The following is a 22,755-nucleotide window of genomic DNA, read 5'->3' on the forward strand; positions in this document are numbered from 1 at the left end:
GCGGGGGCTCCCCAGTACCAGCTCCTTCCACTTGACCGTATCCAACGAAGAGCGGTTCGAATCGTCGATGACCAATCCCTCTCCGAGCGGCTCGATCCTTTGGCGTTGCGTAGAGATGTGGGGTCACTCTGCATCTTCTACCGCATTTACCATGGAGAGTGTTCAGAGGAGTTGTTCGGATTAATACCTGCAGCTGAGTTTCAGCATCGGACGTCGAGCCAAAATACAAAATTCCACCCGTATCACCTCGACGTCCGACGTTCCACGACTGAGCGTTTCTCAAGGCAATTTTTGCCGCGCACCACCGCTATGTGGAACCAGCTGCCCACTGAAGTATTTCCGAACCAATTCGACTTAGGGTCCTTCAAGAAAAGAGCGTACAAATTCTTAAAAGGCCGGCAACGCACTCGCGAGCCCTCTGGCATTGAAAGTGTCCATGGGCGGCGGTATCACTTAACATCAGGTGAGCCTCCTGCCCGTTTGCCCCCTATTTTATAAAAAAAAACCGACCATAAAGATCATTGCTCTCTCAGAGCATTTATTACATCTTCCGCTTTTGGAGCACTTTCGTAGATCACAGCTACGAGATAGCGAATAATAAAATCCTTCTATAGCGACGTTCCCACTTTGCAGTTTGCGTGTATTTTTTGTGTAAAATGTACATTGTTTTAGTAGACATTTCTCAGATTGTCGCAAAGTATTGTGATTATTTCGTTTTATTTTATTTATTGATAATTTTCGACACGCTATACTGACTCAATGTTTTGATCATCATCTACTTTTTATCATAAAGATCATAAAAACAAGAAAGGAACATTCATCTCCATAAAATCCATTTATTCAAATAAGTATAAAACACTTCGCAAACGTTCCCCGCAGAAAGGCTCGTGTATATTTACTGATAAGGCAATAAACTTGATCGTAAAATGAACATTACACAGTAAAATGTACACGTAAAAACAAATGGAACTACGAATGGAAACCATTTTACAGATTTTCCTTTTATGCTTAGTGATTTTATTTAGAACAATCCGTAATAATAATATACTATGAGTCGTCATTGGGTAAAATTCCTCTTGCCATTTTGAGACCCAAAGGCACTACCATACTTTACAAGTATAAACTGTGCGAAGTGAAAATATAACAATTATTTATTTATTTAATTGAGAAATTACAAATTGTGTTAGTGTTTCTACCATACAAAGTTGGTTTAGTTTCTAAAAAAAGTAATTTTCGTTTGGAAGATACAAAAGTTTGTATAGGAATTTGCTTCTAAATTGGTATTGTGCACAGAGTAAATGAAGGTGTCATTTGTTGAAATACCTAAAGTTTCAATAGGTACTCGACATTTCCAGAAATACGTGATAAGATTGATATGGACACAGGCTGGAAGGCTTAGTTTGTCATCCCGGATTATAACCTTATTTGAAGAAATTCTTATAAAAGAAATTTGCTTGATGACAGTTTTTCTCATTTGCTACGTTTTCATCGAAATACTAGTAAGAATGACACTTTACACGGTCTCGCTTTAGTTTATAATAGAAACTACTTTTACCCGTTATTTTTTTTTAATCTTTAACAGATTTATTCAGACTATTATTTAAATATTGCCCAGCTGAGGGAGATATTTTTTACTGTAGCAAATATTTAACTGTGTGTGCCACATTGTTTTTTTCTTTTAAAGGTGCACTAATTGCAACTGCAATTACTTTCTTATATCGTCTTTCTATGTTAACAAATGTCACATTGATGTGATTGTACCGCTGAAGCAAAGTGAAAATGACGTCAGAGGCATAACCTCTAACGATATTACGTACTCATAACCTGGCGCCGTCTTTATTGCCATAATATAATATTAATACGGAATATACACGTCATACGTTTAGTCAGAATATATAAATAGCACACATTTTAGTGTCAATAAAACAGGAGGAAAGGACTTCCATCAAAATTATTCTTCGTTTTAGAGATTAATCGCTGCATTAAACTATACATGTTGTGGTCATAATTATTTGTATTTTTATATAGAGCAGCTTTGGCTTAAAGGCTTCAGCGTGCGACTCTCAGCCCAGAGGTCGAAGGTTCGGCTCCCGCATTTGCACCAATAGACCATTTAACATTCGCTCAAACGATGAAGGAAACCGGCTTGACTTAGACCCAAAATTTCAACGCCGTGAGTCAAACACTGGTGGCTGATCACCTACTTGCCTATTAGATTGACAAATGATTATCAAACAGATACAGAAATCTGAGGCTCAGACCTAAAACAGTTGTAGCGCCTCTGACTCATTTTTTTATTTTTGTAAGCGCATTACAGTTTTCTAAGTAATAACAGCAATGGTTCTGGACTAAGTTCGAAACTCTTTAGAACTAACAATAACGAAGCTAATATATAATATACATAGTTAATTTATGGTAAATGGGAAATAAATTTGCTTATATAAAAGTGAAATGCTGAAGCCTTTTTTGCCTTTGCAGTTGCCATAATGCGCGAGCTATGTCGTGATAAAAGCCACCACGGAGTTTCGCATTTGTTCGACGTTTATCCCTGTCCGCCGTCAGCGTACCAGCTGACACTTTAAGTTATTCTCACAAAAATCTCTTGCAATTTCTCAATGGATGCTTTGACATCTTGCAACTGAAGATAAAACGACTTTTTCTTTTGATTGCAGACAAAGACGACCAAACATAGTTCCGAATTTAGTTAAAATATTATTTTAACTGTGTATTTAAAATCTTTAATCGTGTTTATTAGTCCTATAAGAATTGAATTGTGAGCCTTGTAGGTCAACATGTTTACGTCTATTAAGGTATATACAAATATAGCTTACTTAATGAAACCCGTCACAAATACAAATACAAAATTATACTTTATAAATTACCTTACGTTACTTCTACCTTACAGTTGAAGTTATCAACCACCCACCCAGGAGCGTAAACAGGATTACTTTTCTCTACCCTTTTAATAATACAAAGTGAAATACGCAAAGTTTTAGTGCAAAGGGCACTTGAAGTACTCTCCTACGCACTTTCATTTAGCGGAGCCGGTTTCAAACGTAAACTTCAAATAAATTAATGGCGGCTTTGCTTAGAAATACGTAAGCCAGTCGTCTCCTTGGTCCCAAACAATACGTTTTAGAGATTAATATTCTTATCGAAATCAGTATTTTATTCATTCCAGGTTATAATAGACTTTGGTTACAGGTAAAAAGACGATTTTAAATACAACCGGGATTTTGTGTACCCGAACAACACTCACAAAACTTAGACGCTTCCAGAGACTCGGCTTGACTGTGGCTAATCAACGTACAGAAATCCGGGAAGCCTGCAAAGTGCCTAGGAGACTTCTGTGCTTTTGAAAGGATCTAGACTTAGTTAGCCAGGGCTTTACGCACAACGGACCTAATGAGCGTCTAAGTGCGGAAACTGAGTCCATCAAATCCAAACCTGAGCTTCAGTTTGTGCGGTGCATAATGAATAATTTGTTAATGTTTGACCTAAACGTACATACCGTCCATTAATTTCAATACAACATAGTGATCTTGAAAGTTCACCGCCAACCACAGTCGTAGCGCAATTAGTTAAGTACTTAATTGATTACATTCTAATTTTGACGCCTATTTTTCACGTATACACGTTATAATACAAAATTAGAAGAATTAACCCTAAAACATTATTTAAAGTTTATACTTGTAATTCTTACAGAATCAACAATAATAAACTAAAAAATACGTCCTTAGGAAATAGCTAAGTGTTCGGCCAATATTAGGTCATGACGTGCACTTGAAGTTACCTGCAGGCTTTATATAAAACTTTCGACTCTTTTCAGGTCTCGCCCAACGAGAGGTTCTGGTCATGTGGAACAAAATTTTATTCGATAAATCATATTATAATCGATTATATTAGGTCCTTACATATGAAATTGGCGTATTTCGTACTGGCCACTTTAATCACGATGTTTTCCTTTTTGGTAAGGAATTCCAAATTCAAATTTGTACAGCTATTTACTCATGTATTTGTGCTTCGATGACCGTCATTCATTTGTTTTTTTCTTCTGTTTTTTTCTGTTTGCGTCACTCATTTTACAAAGTGAAAAACTTAAAGTATCGCATTATTTACGAGTACGAGTTCCGCCGTGGCACTAGTGCTGCGGAAACGACTCGAAGGGTGAATGATGTGTATGGCGGTCATGTTGCAAAAGAAAACACAGTTGATTTTTGGTTCCAACGTTTTCGTTCTGAAAATTTCGACCTGCAGAACAAGCCCCGTAGACGGCCTGAGACCCAAGTTGATAATGAAGTATTGAAGGCTATTGTGGAAGCAGATTCATCGCAAACCACGTCCGAGTTAGCTGCAGGCTGCGGTGTTAGTGATAAAACTGTTTTAATTCACTTGACTCAACTTTCAAGCTTTGTTTGCCCAATTTGCTATTGGGAAGATTAAAAAGCTTGAAAGTTCCTCACGAATTGACTGAAGCAAACCGGCAAACGCGCGTCAACTGCTGCGTTACATTACTGAACCGGCACAATAATGAAGGTATTTTAAACCGAATCATTACCTGTGATGAAAAATGGATTCTTTACGACAATCGGAAGCGCTCAGCGCAATGGTTGGATCCTGCCCCAAGCGAAAATTAACCCCAAAAAAGTTACTTGTAAGCGTTTGGTTGACTAGTGCCGGTATTGTTCATTGCAGTTTTCTCAAATCTGGCCAGACTATTACGGCTGATGTCTATTGTCAGCAATTTCAAACCATGATGGAAAAGCTAGCGGGTTAAACAACCTAGGCTAGTCAATCGCTGCACGCCACTGCTACTTCACGACAACGCTACACCACACACACACTGCACAACAGACGGCTACCAAATGAGAAGAGTTTCAATTGAAATGTCTAAGACATCCTCCGTACTCCCCGGACCTTGCTCCAACAGATTATCATTTTTTTCGAAATTTGGACAACTTCTTGTAAGGGAAAAAATTTAACTCTGATGGATTTGGTCAGTCCAAATCGCCTTCACAGATTTTATTGATTCCCGTCCGACTGGTTTTTTTAGTAAAGGGATCAATGAACTACCTATGAGATGGCAAAAGTGCATAGAAAACAATGGTTCATACTTTGATTAATTAAATATATTATATTTAAAAATATTCGACTTTTTGTTCCTCCCATACAAAACGCCAATTTCATATGTAAGGACCTAATAAACGATTAACGATAAATTGTTATAAAGAGAAATAATTTTCATAGTTTCAGTAAATCTCTAATAAAACTAGAATATCAAAATTAGTCCCAACGAAATCCCGGTGAACTAAAATAATTTAAATTCTGAGTGAGACCCTCACTGCTCGGTTTAATCGCATAATCCCTGCTGATGTAATCGCCTACCTGCCTGAGACACGACCCAGTAACATTCTTTGGCCCTCTCCACTATTCATTTCAATTAAAATTATATGTGAATTGTGTAAATGCCAGAATTTTCTAGAAAAACACGTTGCCGCGTCAACAAAACAGTCTTTACAAACAACTAACGACATTTCATAAGGGAAAATTGAAAATTTAATACATTAAATCAAATTTACAATTGTATACTGTAGTCTACAACTTGCAATACATGTTACATCATTTTATTTTAATATAATAGTTTAACTCTATGATATAATATCCCTAAAATATCCTTATACATTCAAATTTTATATAAAGCGTTACGAGTAGAACCAACTACTTTTATTTTATCTGAACCAAACGAGCCTTCGGAGCAGGTTTAAAAGGCAGCTGCCGCAGCCCATGGATACCATCGCTTTGCCGGCCTTTTCACCTCTATTCATCAATGTTTCATTACACTACTTTTTTAATTCAGAAAGTCCAAACATTTCTTATTTATGGTGGCTCTTAGATCTTAATTCTTTCCGGAAAAATGGCTTCATAAAACGAGCAATAGACCGTTGGCTGACTGATTAATGTGCGCACAAGATATACGGAGAGAATTAATTAAAACATTTGGGATATTTTGAAAACATCGGGTGATTTTTTTCAAATTCTTTCGAAATAGGATGAACTTTTTTTACGATGATTTTTAAAGTAATACACGATATACAAATATGTGGTCATAAATAACGCATCGCAACCTCTAAAAATTTGGAAGTAAGACAAAATAAGTAATTAAAATGTTAGAAACGAGACAAGACAGACTGACGAACTAACCACTTAACTTAAGTGGAGGTTGGCACTTGGACAAACGCGGAGATGTCGCCGGTAGAAAATGGCTGCTCCAAACCAAAAACAGACAACTTTGGAAGGAAATAAAGGAGGCACGATCCGATGGAATTTCCTCTTAAAACCATGACTAACACTTGACTCACAAATAGTGAATAATCCACTGGCAAATTTTTAGGTAAATCAAAGCATATTATAGTATAGTTGAGCAGTGTTGGCTTGAATGTTCGACTTTCATGGCTGAGCTTGTTGGATCGAACTCTAGCTGTGCACTAATGGACAATTCTGTCTCTGTGCACAATCACCACTCCCTCGTAGAGTGAAGGAAAACGGGCAAAACGGGCCTTCGACGCAAAAAGTCGACGGAGTATTTCAGGAAAGAAGGCTGTTCACCTACATGCCTGTTAGAAACAACAAGTGATCATGACACAGATACAGAAAGCTGAGGCCGAGACCACGAGTAGCGACACTGGATTTCCTATTATCGTCATTAAGTTATGGTTCTTTTTAAGTAGTTCTACATATGGATTACTGTAAATACAGCTATCTACAGAATCGTTTCGGCAACGAACCCAAACGTAAGATTAGACCTGTTCTTAAAGCCCGATCTAGAAGCAAAGAAAACAAAAGCACTCTGTCCTAATTACTTTCCAATATAGTTTTGTTGGTCGTAAAAGCCTTTTAAAGTGAGCACAGTAAAACCTCCATTAGCTGATTCATGTCGTTAACTGGTTAATTACCGGGGTCGAGTTATGAAATGGACATTGTCATAACTTTATAGAAAGAGGAGGCGATGAATTTGGTGAATTTTTGTTTTAACTTTCAAGAATCTTCTCTCCTAATAGCCTTCTGTATGGATAGATACAGATTGATTACCCTCTGAGCCTTAAAGCCCGAAACAATAATTTCCCCAAAAGTCTAGACGGTTCCAGATTTAATCATTTTTTTCTATATCCTATTGTGGCAGTTTATGTTGTGGCCAAAATACGAAAAATTTAAAGATGGAACTCCATACTACCGCGTTATATTAAAGTAACCATAACGGATGTCAAATTATTACTTTAATATACTAGCTCTAAAGTTATGTTAAATTATTTTTAATAATAATAATTATGGAGTCCCTATTAATATCGGCCATTGAGTAGTCGTAATTTATGAATCTAGTAACATTGACAAATCAAGCAAAACGGTGCAAGCAAGCAAAGCATTTACGGTGTTGAACTAATTTGACTTTAACATTATTTAATTATAATGACAATGGCTGAAACCAGCGCCATTGCTCCGACATTTATAAATGAATAATGGGTGCTAGCTTAATATTCATCACAATACTTTATAATCAAGATTTCTACCAATGTATCCACAATCTTGTTTGAATAATCGAAAAGTTACGAAGTTGGCTGGAGAGTAAGCGTGCACTGCATCGCTCTTAGCTTTACTGAACATCAGGGCTGAACATAATTCAATACAAACAAATACCATATCGTTTAAAAAAATACATGTAGTAAGTGGATAATATAATAATAACGTTCAACACATTCGTTGCAACTTTGGCAAATGTAAACGATTACACACTTACCTGGATGGTATTTAAATGGCCTAGCTATATCACGCATCAGCATTTGATAAATAATTCTTCGATGCTAGTCGTAGGTTAACGAATACAATATATACCTATACTATATATACCTATACTATATATATAATATATTATAAGATATATAGTCAGAAAACCAATATTATACTGTATTTGGCCATGAATTATAAAAAAGTAAAAGTTAATATAATAATATAAAGTAACAGTAAAAGTGGGATATTCGTCCCACCTCCACCATAGAGCCCAGGTGTGTTTACTGTTTATGTGATAACAGGAATTGAAAATACCTGGGAAAGCAATCATGGATGAGAAATAGGCCCTTGAGAAAATAATGGGGAAGCTTGGTGGTTTCGGGATGTACAAAGCGTTCCAGTTTTCCTGCACGTCCTGGCAGGGTCGCCATGTAGGGTTCGGAGAGATGAGTCGAATGCTCGAATAATACTGACTCTATATTTGTGTAAATGTTCCTTAAATACTAGATACAGATCTATAAAGTATAAAATACGAGTTTGTAGAGGTGACACCACATTCCCAATATCCTCAATCGTAATCCGACTGACACATATCTTCTCTATGTCTATAATTCAGCACCCTAGCCGTTTACTGTACTACCCGGAACAAACTGCCAACCTACGCAATTTGTTTTATTTCGTTTTTACAAAATAGGATGGCGTTTGCTATTTTAGCGATATGTCCTATATATTTCCTTCTTATTGGAAGATACATTGATTACATATATTATTATTCCAAAATATCTATTATAAAATTAAGATGTATTTGGACTGTCAAATAATTTGTCAACACATACAAAGACAGTTCACACATATACTCTAGGTAGTATATGTTACTTAATTACAATACTCTATTTTCTATCACATGATTGAAGCCACATCATGATAAGAAAATATCTCAACCCTGAATTTACATTTAAGACATTGATATACCAGTATACAAAGTACATCTTATAGCAATAACATTATAGACAATTAAATAATTTAACATTTATTTTTATCAAAAACAAAATACGAGTGTCTCATAATAAGAATCTATAGTTATTAACATGTTCTGTTTTATTTTCTAGTCACTATATTCTACCACTAATCCATTTATAATCACAAGTTCAATTCTTAATGAAAGAAATAAGTAATTATTTATCAAGAATTATTTAAAGTGACAAAATCTCTTTGTAAATTATACCAAAATCGCATTCTTTTTTCTTCGGGAATATCACGCATTTGTATTAATTTGCCGAAGTTCATCGCTTTGAAATGTGTTCCTTTACTTAAAGGCGTCCATTCTATATCTTTCAATACTTCATCATTATCGTGTGGTGTGGGGTCCCTGCAAGTTTTAATTTTCATTTTATCTTATTTTATTTACTCAAACTCAAAGTTTATATTCATAATAAATTAGCTTTTACCCATGTTTAATGAAATTAGCCAATAATCTCACAATTTTCTTAATGAAGTCCCTTTCATTAGACTGAGCTCTGTTATAGACATGATTTAGAGATTTGCATTTGAATAAGTAACATATTTCGTCGTCTAAACTTGCTCCCGACCAGTTTAAATTGGGAACGTAATTTCTCCAGCCAATATTGAAAGACCCCTTGAATGCAAATCTATACAAATATACTGGACAGCTCGAGATATCGCTTTGAAGACTCGCTTGTCTCAGCAAAGGAAAGATATCCATGTCCGATAGGTATTTTGCGAATCGCCTTAAGCTACGCTCTGTTATTGTACCGTTGAGAAAATAAAATTCCTTAATGCGCTGCTTAATTTTCTTGTATATTTTGCAGTTGTACTCGTCCACTCTCCCTTCGAATGGCAGTAAATATTGAAAATTATAATTAAGGTACTTTAAAAGTTCTCGATTAGAAGCAAGACCTTTAAGCTTGCAGAGCGAAGGTAAACTCGTGTAGCCAATCAAAACTGGCACGTTGTTCACAGCTTTTTTATTGTACATTTCAATAGGTGTCCACTTCATAAATGGATTCTTAGAAGCAATCTCGAGGGAACATCCAAATGGATTAATCAATCTTTGATTATCTCTTACTTCAGTGCTATCGAAAAGTTCTCGAGAGGCCGATAGCAATTTATCCGCTGTCCCGTTCATGAGCAGTTCATATAATTCTTTCCTATTAAATCTCTTAAGTGGATCTCCAAGTCTATTGAATAATTTATTAGCAATCTCAAAGTTAAAATTCTTATAGTCGGCCGGCGAAAGTGCGCTGCCGCTTAAAACAATTATTTTGGAATATAAATCCTTACCCAGATTTAATAACATCGAAGCTGCCGGTGTGGCCGCTAAACCTGCACCGACTATAGTAATACTTTCAGGATCCCCATTAAATTTATTCACGTTGTTCTTGAGCCATTCAAGAGACATCTGTATGTCTTTAACTCCTAGATTTCCTTCTGCGAATTCATCTTCGGTGTTTAGAAAGCCAAATATTCCGGTTCGAAACGTAACAGTGACGACTAATATTTCCTCGTCTATAAAGAAGTCTGGACCATGCCAGTAGGAATGTTCATGAAGCCACACCAAGACTGGTTTCGTATTTTTCGAGAGAGGCATAAAGATTGATAAATAAAGACAATCCTCTGTTAACCCGTTCCATTGGTCTGTATTTTGATGGAATTCGTATATTTTGTTATTTTCAAAACTTCTAGGACCTATCGGAGGCTAAAATATATATAAATGTATATTTTAATGGTTGGGAGAGCAGTGTTGGCCTAGCGGCTTCATCGTGCGACTCTCATCAGTGAGGTCGTAAGTTCGATCCCCGGCTGTACAAGTATACGGCGTGTGTCAGGCACAGGAGGCTGATCACCTACTTGCCTATTAGATTGACAAATGATCATGAAACACATACAGAAATATGAGGCTCAGACCTATTAAAGTTAGTAGCGCCACTGATTTATTTGATATTTTAATTGCTCGGTGTAATTTAATAACGAGACCTTTACGACAAATTACGACAATTACGACAAGTGTCATTTTTGAAACTAAATATCGTCTAAAGATATATTACAAAAGAAAACGTGCTTAGAGGCACTCGTATAAGAAAACTCTTAAAGGCTTTCAGTGTAATTGTTTTGTTGATTCCTCTTAACTACGGCGAAAAGAAAACATCCGCAAGAAAACTGCGACAAAAGGAATTCTTCGGATTTGTTTGAACAAGAAAAATCACATTACTGAATAAATAACACTCATTTTATTTACGTAATACATATATATATATGCCGGCGCATATGGCACGATGTGCTGAATTTAGGTCGCACAGAATATTCGGAAATCTTGACAAAAGTATTTATTCTATAGACATACTGCTTTTAAAATTTGAACTAACTATATTTAGGGTACAGAAAACTACGCAAAGTGTAAAAGCACACAATATATAAAGGACAGATTGAGTATTATTAATATCAAGGTATATTCTACAAAAAGCAGCAAGAGAATCTATTTATATTATTAATGTATTTTAAAAATGATAGTGTTTATTTATTTGTACCTTAAATCTTAATTCCTCTAGCGGCGGTTCCGCGTATGGTATGTTAAAAAATCCTGCGTAAGATTTATCCCCAAAAATAGTACGAAAATATTTCCCAACGATTACACTTTCATTCAATGTAACAACAACACTATCACACGTATAAACACAAATTAAAATTGTCAAAGCAAAACTAGACATTTTATAAGAAAGTTATTATTACAGGTGTTATATTTCAAACACAATTACTCTGTGAATGTTTTTCAAGTTGAAATTTTGTTTAAGTTACAGTAATTTAAGCATACTTTGCCTGTGTCGAAAGATTACACATATTGCTCAAATATCTTAGGAGTGCTAAATTTGTTATAATAGTTTATTTAATTAATCTTAAGTTACGTTAAAATCTTTACAATAATTAACTTTTGCACTTGTAGCGTTAAACCTCTTTGCAATTCGATAAAAACATGTAATTGTTTTTTAAAATGCATAGTTTAATTTTTAATAAGAACAAACAATTAACCGAAACATGTACACGTTACTGATATATTGTGATAGATTAAAATATTACTGTATATTGCACATAAACAATAAGCTTTTAGACAACAATCCGTGATGATATTTAGTTGCTATCGGCTTTCGTTAAATTTAATTTATTTGACCAATAGATATCACCCACAATATCCAATACAATTTACAAGATGTTTCGTTGATAAGAATATGTTATTGATTTAATTTACAGTAGGCATTAGATAGATATGACTTAAAGATGTTTCGTTTGTTTTTACTGTGTTTAAATTTTCTCACTACTTTTTCAGAGACTCCGACAGTGGAAACAAGCCATGGCCAGGTTTCGGGAAAAGTTTTGAAGACTTTGTATGAAAACAAGGAATATTATGCGTTTATGGGCATACCATATGCAACACCTCCCCTAGGAGAATTGAAGTTTCTGGTAAGTTTACACAATTGTGTCATAACAAAATCATTACTTATACAAAATGAGAAATTGAAAATACATTTTACCACAATTTGTCATATATTTGTTTTTTGTTTTATTTTATTTTAGCCTCCCAGAGATCTCGATCCTTGGAACAAAACTCTTATTGCTACAAAAGAAAGGTCAGCCTGTATTCAGTTTAACAATAACATTAAAAAGAAGCAACCGCTCGGGGAATACGGAGAGGAAGATTGCCTATACCTAGACATCTTCACTCCAAATTCAGACGAAAATAAACGAGCAGTAATAGTTTTCATTTACAGCGAACGCCTTTCTAATTCTTACAATAAAACCAAGGACTACGCGCATGACTTTTTCCTAGAAGAAGACGTAGTCATCGTGACACCTAGCCATAGATTAGGAGTTTTCGGCTTTTTATCCTTTGAGGATGAAGTTTTACCAGGAAACTCCGGATTATTAGATCTGTACGCTGCTCTTAAGTGGATATCTATAAATATAGGCCGTTTCGGTGGCGACCCCAATAGGGTCACACTTATGGGATCTCAAGGAGGCGCCGCCGCTGTCGATTTACTTATACGCTCGAAAGCTAAGGAATTTTTCACTTCAGCCATTTTACAGAGTGGAACATCTTTCACTTCCATGTATTTACAGGAAAGTGTTTGGGAGAGAGCGTTGAAACTCGGCGAGTTGCTGAAAATTCCCTCAAAGAAAAGTGAAAATCTTCTGAGAGAATTACAAGGCAGTCCCATTTCTGACTTTTTTACACAAGAACTTCGGGCAGTGCCAGACGATTACAATAAAGACATGCAAAGAAGTCTTCTTCCTTTTGGCCCAATTGTTGAGAAAAACCCTGATGGATTCATAACAAAATACCCTGAGAATACAAGTGACAAATATAACATTCCTTTGATGATTGGATTTAATTCCAGAGAGGGCATAGAGCTTTCTTTAAACTATCTATTGGAGCCAAATTTTGTAGGCAGTCTTAATAAAGATTTTCCCGTAATAATTCCAAAGCGAGTAGAGTTTCGTTTTGACCCAATAGACGATACTTACATGGAAGCTGCGGAAGAAATCAAGAAGTTCTATTTCAAAAAGAAAAAGTTTTCTCCAAAAAGTGTGCCAGAGTTTATAACGTATATCGGTGATGTTATCAATGCTTATGCAGTTAATGCAATGGTTGAGAACTATGCAAAGAAAAACACCGTTTATTACTACTATTTTGACTATTACAGTAATTTTAATCAGAATAAAAATGACTTGTTAAAACTATCCAAAGTGAATGATGGAACCTGGGGGGCTGCACTAGGCGATGAATTATGCTACTTATTTAAATGTCCAGAATTTAGCCAAGAATATTTAAAAAACCAACATCAAGAGTCTGATGTATGGACAATGCAAAAAAAGTTAATCAAAACCTGGACAACTTTTGCTAAGTATGGGTAAGTGTCTATACTAGTATATTATTTTGCAATATCTTGTCATATTTAAAATAATTATAACTAATAAATATTTTTATAATTATTATGCTTAATTTTTTTTTACAGACATCCGACAGTTGACGATGATTCAACCCTAAAATGGCCTAAATATAATGAGGAATCCAAACAATACCTAAGTTTCAGCCACGAAGTAAAAATAAAAAAGAATTTACTTTCTAAACGTTTTAAATTTTGGGACGATTTTATTAATAAATGGAAAAACAGAGCTGTAAATGGTGTCGTAACTTCGGTAAATAAAAAAGATGAATTATATTTTTTGTAATTTTATTAATTAACAAAGTTTTAGGATTTTAAACATTACATACAAACAAACGTAACATAAAAATAGTGTTATATTCTAGTTAGTAAATGCTAGAATTAAATTTTAAAATACTATCAAATTCGGTCTACATAACAAGTACTAGGTAATCCACATACTGTAATTCCACGATACGTAATCCAATCATAAAACTATTACTGGTTATCTTTATCAAACAAATTTATCTTTAAATGTAGCTTCGTCGTAAAACTTCACCTGATACGAATTATCTATTGAACACGTCAGTTTTAAAGTAACAATAATGCCGTCGGCGTATATAATATCCATAATTCGACAAAAATAAAATGAAAGCGCTAATATTTTTATGTTTAATTAATTGGATAAAAGGAAATGTGGTCGTGGAAACCGAGTCTGGCAAAGTCGCCGGAAAAATAGTGAAATCTATTATACCCGGTGAACGGTATTTTTCATTTCTGGGTATACCCTTCGCACAACCCCCGATTGGGCAACTTCGGTTCAAGGTAATCTCTTTCATATTTATATCTCACCATAGTTTACCGAAGTCATGATAATTTTATTACAAATAGTTTTTTTAGCCACCTGTGCCTCATGAAGGTTGGGATGACGTATTAGAGGCTAAAAGAGAAAGAAAATCATGTGCACAATATAACATTCCCTCAAGTGGAAATGAATTTGGTTTTTGCGGAAACGAAGACTGTTTGTACTTAAGCATACATACACCTCATTTGCCTGTCGACAAAGATGTAAAGTTACCTGTTATAGTTTTTCTTTACAATCAACACTTTAAGACGTCCTACAACAGTTCGAAAGATTACGGACCTGATTTTTTAATGAAAGAAGAAGTTATATTGGTAACGGTTAATCATCGACTCGGTGCATTTGGTTTTCTTTCGTTTGGCGATGATGTTTTACCAGGAAACAATGGTCTTAGAGACATCCTTCTAGCTCTTCAATGGTTAAATAAAAATATCAAAAATTTTAATGGAGATCCGTCAAGAGTAACCCTCATGGGGCACCAAGGAGGGGCAGTAATTGCCGATATTTTAATGCGTTCTCCTAAATCAAAAGGCTTATTCAGTTCTGTAATATTACAAAGTGGGACTTCCCTCTCTCCAGTTTCATTTGCAAAAGATCCAAGCAAAAAGGCTATTACATTAACAGAGCATCTTGAAGATAAAGCCACCTCAAGTAAATCAATAATTGAACGGTTATCAGACGTAACAGCTGATAAAATAGCTGATGCTGAACTTCTGTGTATACATCCAGATGAATCAAGGGAACATCAAAGGGGAGTCCTACCATTTCCACCTGTCATTGAGCATGACCATCCAGATGCAGTTATTACATCGTACCCAGAAGATAACTCTGCACCTATTAATATCCCCATAATGATTGGATACGACTCTCGGGAATCAATTGAAGCTTGTGCCCGCTTCCTTCATAAACCAAATTATCTTACCTTTGCAGACAGAGATTTTGTCTTTCTCATGCCAATCCGATCGGGATACCGGTTTCAATTAAACGATCAAATATATTTACAAGCGATAGACGAAATAAAAGAACACTATTTTGATGAAGGCTACGTAAAAGTGAGTCAACCTGGAGAATACTTGTCATACATAAATGATGTTTCAACATTTTATCCGATGGATTACACGTTACGACATTTATTAAACGTTTCCAAGTCATCTGTGTATTATTACATGTTTGATTATAATGGAGACCTAAATTACAAGAAACATTCGATACTAAAAGACGCTCTCACTCTTGATGGAACGTGGGGAGCTTCCGTGGGCGACAACCTATGCTACTTATTTATTTGTAATCCAATTAGAAAAGTTTATGAAAAAATATTAGAAGAAGAAGAAGACGTGGAAGAGATAAAAGTATTAAAATCAATGGTCGGGTTATACGCAAATTTTGCTAGAAGCGGGTAAGATAACTTTAATACAAGAGTTATATAAAACATGACGCTTATCGTCTTTCTTTTATAAATAATTAGCGTCTTTATTATTTAATATTTAAAGTACGTAATTGCTTTTATATTAATTGTACTTTTATAGTAATCCGACTCCCGAAGGAGCCAAATTTGTTTGGAAACCCGCAACGAAAGAGAATAAAGAAATCCTAGTAATAAGTGACAAACTACATATCATGAACAATCTTTACAATGACAAAGTGAAGTTTTGGGACCATTTTCTCGCAAAGTACAAAGCTTTAGCCGATGACGGTGTTGTAAAAGATATAGCCAAAGATGAATTATAAAATATTTGAATACAATTGTTTTATTTATTTCTAATACAAAACTACTGGTTTCGCTTCTAAGAAAAGTTATTTTTGTGTTGGATAGTTCATTTATATAGAAACGCTATGGGCTATATTACATTACGCTACAACAAATAAGAGCAAAGCATTCAAAAATATTTATTTTGTTTCGTTGTGTGCAATTGAACATTCACGAAAAATATGTTTAAATTGGATTTTAAAAGTATTTCTATGGTTGTTTGGTTAGGTAGGTAGGTAGGTTGATTTAATTGTAAGTTATGGATTTGAAGATTTTTAAATATCTATTCAAAAAAATTATTTTATTTTATAAAACGCAAGAAATTAATTATCAAATATCTACCATGTGCGCGCGAGTACCGACTGTGAACAGCTACACTGTGTCACAATAATATTTAGCGATATCAAGAAGAAATAGAATGATATTAACTATTTTTGAAACTATTTTTAGTAACACTCTTCTTCATGTCATTTTTTTAATGAATATTAATAATTTATTTAGGCTACTGAAGAATCACTACACATCTTTTCTTTCCACTCAATCACCAAATATGTCATTATATATAGATATTAGATCTTCTAACATGGACACTGAAAAACAAGTGCCCATACTTTCCAAGTCAAATTTTAAAACGGGAAAATTGACAAAAACAGCAGAAAAGTTTAATATTTTTTAAATAATTATATGATACAAGTTTGATGTTTTTTACATTGTACAATCAAGCCATCTTCATAGATGGCTTGATTGTACAATTGAAATGGAAGTTATCCTATTGCTGGTTTGTGTTGTTGTAGGCTTTGAGATTAATATTAATATTGTTTTAATTAGTGGCAGGCAATGCACGTTTGTTGATTAACAGACAGTAGGTACTTAATGATTTGTATATGCGTCTATCTTTATCCAATTAAATTCTTCGTAAATGTAATATTTGGAAACTAAAGTTTTGAATACAACGTAATTAAAAAAGTTTTTTAGTTGTCTAATTGAAAATTACATTTTAAAATATGTCATTATAATTAGTGAAATGTAAAAGGCATGATTATATATAGCTAATACCATATTTCCTATCGGATAATAAATTGTAGTTATATTAATTTGAGACATAATTCCTTGAAGCTTATCGATACGAGAGTGATAAGAAATACACCTAAGTCCATTCAGCCTTTCGTATTGGTATCTTAGAGATTGTTATTAGTTTTATAAAATATCGATTTATTGTTATAATGAAAATTCATTGTTTTCAAAAAACTTGGAACTTACTTTTTCTGTTTATTACGTTGGCAAAATGTGTTGCAAAGGAGGATGTAAAATTGAACATAAAACAGGGTACGTTATCAGGATTAAGAAAAGAAACGTTTTTGAATAGTAAAATATATTATTCGTTTACGGGAATACCTTATGCCAAGCCTCCGCTTGGTGCTCTAAGGCTTCAGGTTAGTATTATGTTAGTCTATAATTTACAGAAAGTAATCCTCAGAACAGCAGTGTTGCAGCAGCAGTTGAGCAGTGTTGGTCTAGTGGCTTCAACGTGCGACTTTCATGCCTTAGGTCGTAAGTTTGAACCCCGGCTGTGCACAATGGATTTTCTTTTTATGTGCTCATTTAGCACTCGCTCGAACGGTGAAGGAAAACATCTTGAGGAAACCGGCTTGCCGTAGACCCAAAAAGTCGACGGCGTGCGTCAGGCACACAAGGCTGATCACCTACTTGCCTATTAGATTAACAAATGATCATGAAACAGATACAGAAATCTAAGGCCCAGACCTAAAAAGGTTGTAGCGCCATTGATTTATTTATTCATTGATCCTCAGAACGTAAAGTTTAACTTTACTTGTCAATCAATTAATAACAAGAATATCGTATGGGCGTCCAAACAGCACGAGTAATCAATACGCGGTTGAGCTTGGCTTTAACACTCTAGTTATTAGAATAAATAGAAGTACTACACAATATTTACTTACTATAACAAAATACTATAATTTATTAATTTAAATACTACTTTTTTCAGCCACCTCAGTCTCATGAAGGTTGGGAAGGCATACTAAAGGCCCACGAGGAAAGACCAACATGTTTCCAAGTCAGCTTTAGAAGAAGAAATAATGAGCCACCTGGCTTCTCCGGCACTGAGGATTGTCTCTTCTTAAATGTCTACACACCTGACATAGAAAGTTCTGCTCCTGTAGTCGTTTTTGATTACAATGATAATTTTAAAACGGGCTTTAATGGATCACAGACATATTCACCAGACTTTTTCATTGAAGAGGGAGTTATAGTGGTCAATATCAATCATCGGTTGGGTATTTTTGGTTATTTAACCACAGAAGATGATGTTATACCCCCTAATGCAGGGTTACGAGACTTCATTTTAGGTTTAGCGTGGATCCAAGATAATATAAAGGCGTTTGGGGGGGACCCAAAACGAGTTACCATTATGGGAAGTCGTGGCGGTGCAGTAATAGCTAATATCTTATTACATTCAGAGAAGGCCAAATATTTATTTTCCTCTGTTATATTACAGAGCGGAACAGCAATGGAATCTATTTATTTTGATAATAATCCTCGAGAGAAAGCGTTTGAAATTGGAGAACTACTAAACATTACGACAGACGATTCTAAAATCCTATTCGAAAAATTGCAATTAGTAGATGCTAATACTTTGCTGTCTCTCGAAGGAAACGTTTTCGATAAGAGAGTCATGAATGATCTGCAGTTAAGCATAGACACTTTTTCACCAACTATTGATAAAAACACTAAAGACGCTGTGATTGCAACTTTACCTGAAAAAGCTAATATAGTTAATGATGTTCCCGTGTTAGTGGGATTTAACTCACGAGAAGGACTAGACTTAGCGTCGCCTTACCTAATGGAACCAAAGATGGTTAACGATATTAAAAACGCTTTATTTATATTTCCAATAAGGGTCGATTTCCATTTTGATCGCAATAGCAGTATATTTCATAACGCATTGAGTGAAGTCCTACATTACTATTTGAAAGATGGATATTTGCATTACACGAATATTTTAGATTACGCTGTATATGTGAGTGATCTATTTCAGAATTATGCTTTACATACAGCTGCACAGAAATTATGTAGAGATTTGAAATCCGAAGTCTACTATTACTTATTTGATTATAGAGGAGGATTAAATGAAAATAGCGAATACATTTCTAGATTTTTAAGATTCAGCATGGAGCACTGGGGCGCAACAATTACAGATGAACTTTGTTATTTACATTTCTGCACACGAATTAAGAAAACGTACAACCAATTCAAAAAGTTGCCCAGTGAGCAACCTGAGTTTAAGGTGTTGAAGAAAATGGTCAGGATGTGGACAAATTTTGCGAAATACGGGTATTTTATATTTTGTTACGAAATAAAGTTCAAGTCATATCGTTAAACTCCATTTGTTTTTTGAATTCGGTTAATTATGCCTAAGTTTAAAGCAACACACAATTTTCTTTACAGAAATCCTACGCCTGATGGAAATGATGACATTTTAAAAGCTACAAAATGGCTACCAATGGATAAAAAAGGCGATTCGAATTACCTCCATATAACGAAAACATTAAAAATGAAAAAGAATCCTTTGGGTGAGCGATCGGAATTTTGGGACGAGTTCTTAAATAAATACAGGCGACTGACAAACGATGCTACGGTTGTAAACGAAGAAATACGCCATGTTGAATTGTAATTGTAGTTTATTTATTTTGTAATGTTAATGAAAATGTTTTACAACTTTATATAATATCTGTACGAGGCAATTCTTCGATCGAGTGTTATCAATGCTGCTATCTAGTGATAGAGTAAGAGTAGCTGGGATTTATTACCAACCATGTTTTGTCTTGATGAAAATGTAAACAATGAACGCTTTAATTCGAGACTAACCTGCTAGATGGCAGTGTTTTCAGTAAGATTTTATTAAAATTATGTAAATTGTAAGTTACGTTTTAATAAAGCTAGGGAAGTTAGCCTTATGCGAGTGAAAATTCAATAAATAACAAATAAATCTTACCATTTTCTTCTAGTTTTCAATGATTGTGGAATTTTAATGCAATAAAAATAATCTAACAGCGCCAGAAGTATATATATGTACCTACTGTAACATATGTATGCTATGTATATATAACTTGTTCGCGACGTTAGAAGTCAACTTACACTAGAAAAACACACACTCTAATATATAGATATAGCATAGATTTTGTATAAAAATCCAAATAAATATTATGCGATAAAACACGTAATTTTCGTAAATGAAACAGATCGAGCCTCAACCTTCACGGGAATAACATTGCACCTAAAAGTTGATATTACCAAATATGTAGCTGCATTTATACTTTCATGTTTCTATATACGTATTAACAAAATGCCGGTTTATAGCTGGTATACTAAAATTCATGGTTTTTAACTGATTCATGATAACTTAAGTTTATTTTAAGAGTGTTCTAGGGATTTATTAATGAATATATACTGTTTTCCAATTCGCTCGAGTTATGAAGTACTTGAAATCATTATATAATAAATTAATATTAAAACTGCTTTTAAATTTTTGTGGAATTTAATTCAAATATTTTATCGCATCAACAATGATAAGAAACAACTAGATTTTGGTCGATTCGAGGATCTCCTGTGGTCCACAAATGTGAAATTTCAATTTGTTAAGAAACGACCGTGTTTCGACCTATCTTATCTAAATAATCAGCGAAGATGCTGTCCTTAAAGCCATGTGCCGTAATTATAACATTGACCTTAGATGTATCATAAAAAACGACCTTGTCCGTTCAAAGCGGAAAAGTTATCCACGTATAAGCAAGTAAGATCATAACTATTAGTAGAAAAAACCTGTTATGAATGTTATTTCTTTTGTAAAAAATCGTGGAATTAGTAAATGTTTTTGTGCTCAACTGCTCATAAAAGATACTGAGATCAAATTCTCATTTACATAATACTATTTTATTAAATTTATACTTATCTTAATACACTTATGCAAATATTTTTCATTTAAAATGTAATGTAGACTAAACACTAATTAATAAATAATCCATTTGAATTATTCCTAAGGCAGTTTTGTTATTGAATAAACAGTTATTAAGAACATATATGTATATGTTTTCTAACAATGTTGGATATAATATTATAAAATTTGGGTTATAAATCAAAGTGCCAAAAGTTAGCCAGTAGTTAGTTGTTACTTAGTTAGACTCAATTTTTAAATAAAGTCGGTTAAAAAGAATAACAAGGTGCAATATAGTAACTGGTAAAGCCATTTCCCTTCAGCAAAAAGACTTACGTTATTTCCTTCTTCCTGCTTTACTTAACACTTACCAGATACGTAACGCGTGACGATACGGTTTAATTACAGCCTAAGACGGATTACTATCTAATTAAATTGTTTCCAGCAACGGAAAGAATGTTGTTTACGATTGAGATACTGCGTAATAACTTCAAAAGATTCGATTCTGTTACACCTTTGTGTTAATAAATTCTGAAAAAACTCCATTTTTACCCTTCGCGTGGCAGATTCTAATCTTGCCTGCTTTTTAATGGCCTTGCTTTAGTATTTGTTCGGTCTTCGGTAGAAGCAGGCCAAATCCTATTTTATTTCTGTGCTTTTATAGAAAAAGTGATTAATACTATGTTAAAATAACATAATCATCAACATGTCCATCCACCAATACTTTAGTTTTATGTATATCTAATCAATACAGAATATAATAAATCACTCAATTTCACTGTACTATAAGTACCCTTAATGGAACAGGTATGATGATGAACCCTATGATATAACAAATACAACTAATAATAATACTTGGAACAAACATTTAGTTTCTCAATTGCTTCCGCTTCCTTATACAAAAAACCTTACTTATAAACACTAGCTCATTCATGAATTTAAAAAAATAACGGTAATGACCTTAATTATACAAAATGAGATCTATTTTGTGTAATTTGTATAATTTCCAATTGGTTTAGCTATTTCGAGGAATTAGTGTTAAACGATATTTCAATTTGACGCAGTGTCGTTTGAGCCTCCGTTTGCAGAGGGAGACATAACTACCATAAAACCATATTGTATCCAGTTTTTTTTCATGGTATAAGAAAATAAGGTATGCAATCAATTTTCAACTTTTTCCTATTCGATGTAAAAAAGCATTTAGGCAATTCCCGCTTCTGAAAATAGTAAACTCAACCTAGACTGGACCACTCTGCTAGGCAAAAAATCGACCAAAGCAACCTCGGGTTCCAATGGCGAATTAAAATTACAAACGAACTTATCAACTTATAAAAAATGTTTTAACCCTTAAGGTGGATTAAACATATAAAAAATTTGAGCAAAATGGTATTGTTTATCCTTTAGTTTCTGTAGAAGCCTAATCAATTTGAGACTTCACATTCGATACACTTACGCGCACACCGTGATTTATTGT

At 34.1% G+C, this 22,755-nt stretch overlaps 4 protein-coding genes across 4 annotated transcripts; 3 read left to right on the top strand and 1 right to left on the bottom strand.

The window, feature by feature from the left end:
• Window positions 1-8,854: 8,854 nt before the first annotated feature.
• On the bottom strand, window positions 8,855-11,537 carry LOC123712882 (juvenile hormone esterase-like). Its single transcript, XM_045666238.1, has 3 exons — window positions 11,328-11,537; window positions 9,231-10,498; window positions 8,855-9,151 (listed from the first exon to the last, which is right to left on the bottom strand). Exons 1-3 carry the CDS (start codon window positions 11,505-11,507, stop codon window positions 8,965-8,967), a joined length of 1,635 nt encoding a protein of 544 aa, XP_045522194.1. The 5' UTR covers window positions 11,508-11,537; the 3' UTR covers window positions 8,855-8,964.
• Window positions 11,538-12,060: 523 nt separating this feature from the next.
• Window positions 12,061-14,108, top strand: LOC123713308 (esterase E4-like). The gene is made up of 4 exons (XM_045666910.1): window positions 12,061-12,255; window positions 12,370-13,703; window positions 13,809-14,015; window positions 14,105-14,108. The coding sequence occupies exons 1-4, from the start codon at window positions 12,073-12,075 to the stop codon at window positions 14,106-14,108; spliced, it is 1,728 nt and encodes a 575-aa protein (XP_045522866.1). The 5' UTR covers window positions 12,061-12,072.
• Window positions 14,109-14,278: 170 nt separating this feature from the next.
• LOC123713750 (juvenile hormone esterase-like) lies at window positions 14,279-16,332 on the top strand. Its single transcript, XM_045667575.1, has 3 exons — window positions 14,279-14,543; window positions 14,619-15,976; window positions 16,107-16,332. The coding sequence occupies exons 1-3, from the start codon at window positions 14,367-14,369 to the stop codon at window positions 16,306-16,308; spliced, it is 1,737 nt and encodes a 578-aa protein (XP_045523531.1). The 5' UTR covers window positions 14,279-14,366; the 3' UTR covers window positions 16,309-16,332.
• A 1,158-nt stretch (window positions 16,333-17,490) lies between these two features.
• Window positions 17,491-20,876, top strand: LOC123713714 (esterase E4-like). Its single transcript, XM_045667532.1, has 3 exons — window positions 17,491-17,760; window positions 18,336-19,681; window positions 19,796-20,876. The coding sequence occupies exons 1-3, from the start codon at window positions 17,551-17,553 to the stop codon at window positions 20,019-20,021; spliced, it is 1,782 nt and encodes a 593-aa protein (XP_045523488.1). The 5' UTR covers window positions 17,491-17,550; the 3' UTR covers window positions 20,022-20,876.
• The last annotated feature ends 1,879 nt before the right edge of the window (window positions 20,877-22,755 follow it).

This window comes from Pieris brassicae, chromosome 8 (assembly GCF_905147105.1).
Source record: "Pieris brassicae chromosome 8, ilPieBrab1.1, whole genome shotgun sequence".
Lineage (NCBI taxonomy): Eukaryota > Metazoa > Arthropoda > Insecta > Lepidoptera > Pieridae > Pieris > Pieris brassicae.

Excerpts from the sequence above, each read along its gene's own strand:
- LOC123713750 (XM_045667575.1), top strand. The coding sequence starts at position 14,367 with ATGAAAGCGCTAATATTTTTATGTTTAATTAATTGGATAAAAGGAAAT. Across the intron at positions 14,544-14,618 it reads TTGGGCAACTTCGGTTCAAG|CCACCTGTGCCTCATGAAGG; the intron begins GTAATCTCTTTC and ends TAGTTTTTTTAG. Across the intron at positions 15,977-16,106 it reads GCAAATTTTGCTAGAAGCGG|TAATCCGACTCCCGAAGGAG; the intron begins GTAAGATAACTT and ends GTACTTTTATAG.
- LOC123713308 (XM_045666910.1), top strand. The coding sequence starts at position 12,073 with ATGTTTCGTTTGTTTTTACTGTGTTTAAATTTTCTCACTACTTTTTCA. Across the intron at positions 12,256-12,369 it reads TAGGAGAATTGAAGTTTCTG|CCTCCCAGAGATCTCGATCC; the intron begins GTAAGTTTACAC and ends ATTTTATTTTAG. Across the intron at positions 13,704-13,808 it reads ACAACTTTTGCTAAGTATGG|ACATCCGACAGTTGACGATG; the intron begins GTAAGTGTCTAT and ends TTTTTTTTACAG.
- LOC123712882 (XM_045666238.1), bottom strand. The coding sequence starts at position 11,507 with ATGTCTAGTTTTGCTTTGACAATTTTAATTTGTGTTTATACGTGTGAT. Across the intron at positions 10,499-11,327 it reads TAGAGGAATTAAGATTTAAG|CCTCCGATAGGTCCTAGAAG; the intron begins GTACAAATAAAT and ends TATATATTTTAG. Across the intron at positions 9,152-9,230 it reads GCTAATTTCATTAAACATGG|GGACCCCACACCACACGATA; the intron begins GTAAAAGCTAAT and ends TAAAACTTGCAG.
- LOC123713714 (XM_045667532.1), top strand. The coding sequence starts at position 17,551 with ATGAAAATTCATTGTTTTCAAAAAACTTGGAACTTACTTTTTCTGTTT. Across the intron at positions 17,761-18,335 it reads TTGGTGCTCTAAGGCTTCAG|CCACCTCAGTCTCATGAAGG; the intron begins GTTAGTATTATG and ends TACTTTTTTCAG. Across the intron at positions 19,682-19,795 it reads ACAAATTTTGCGAAATACGG|AAATCCTACGCCTGATGGAA; the intron begins GTATTTTATATT and ends TTTTCTTTACAG.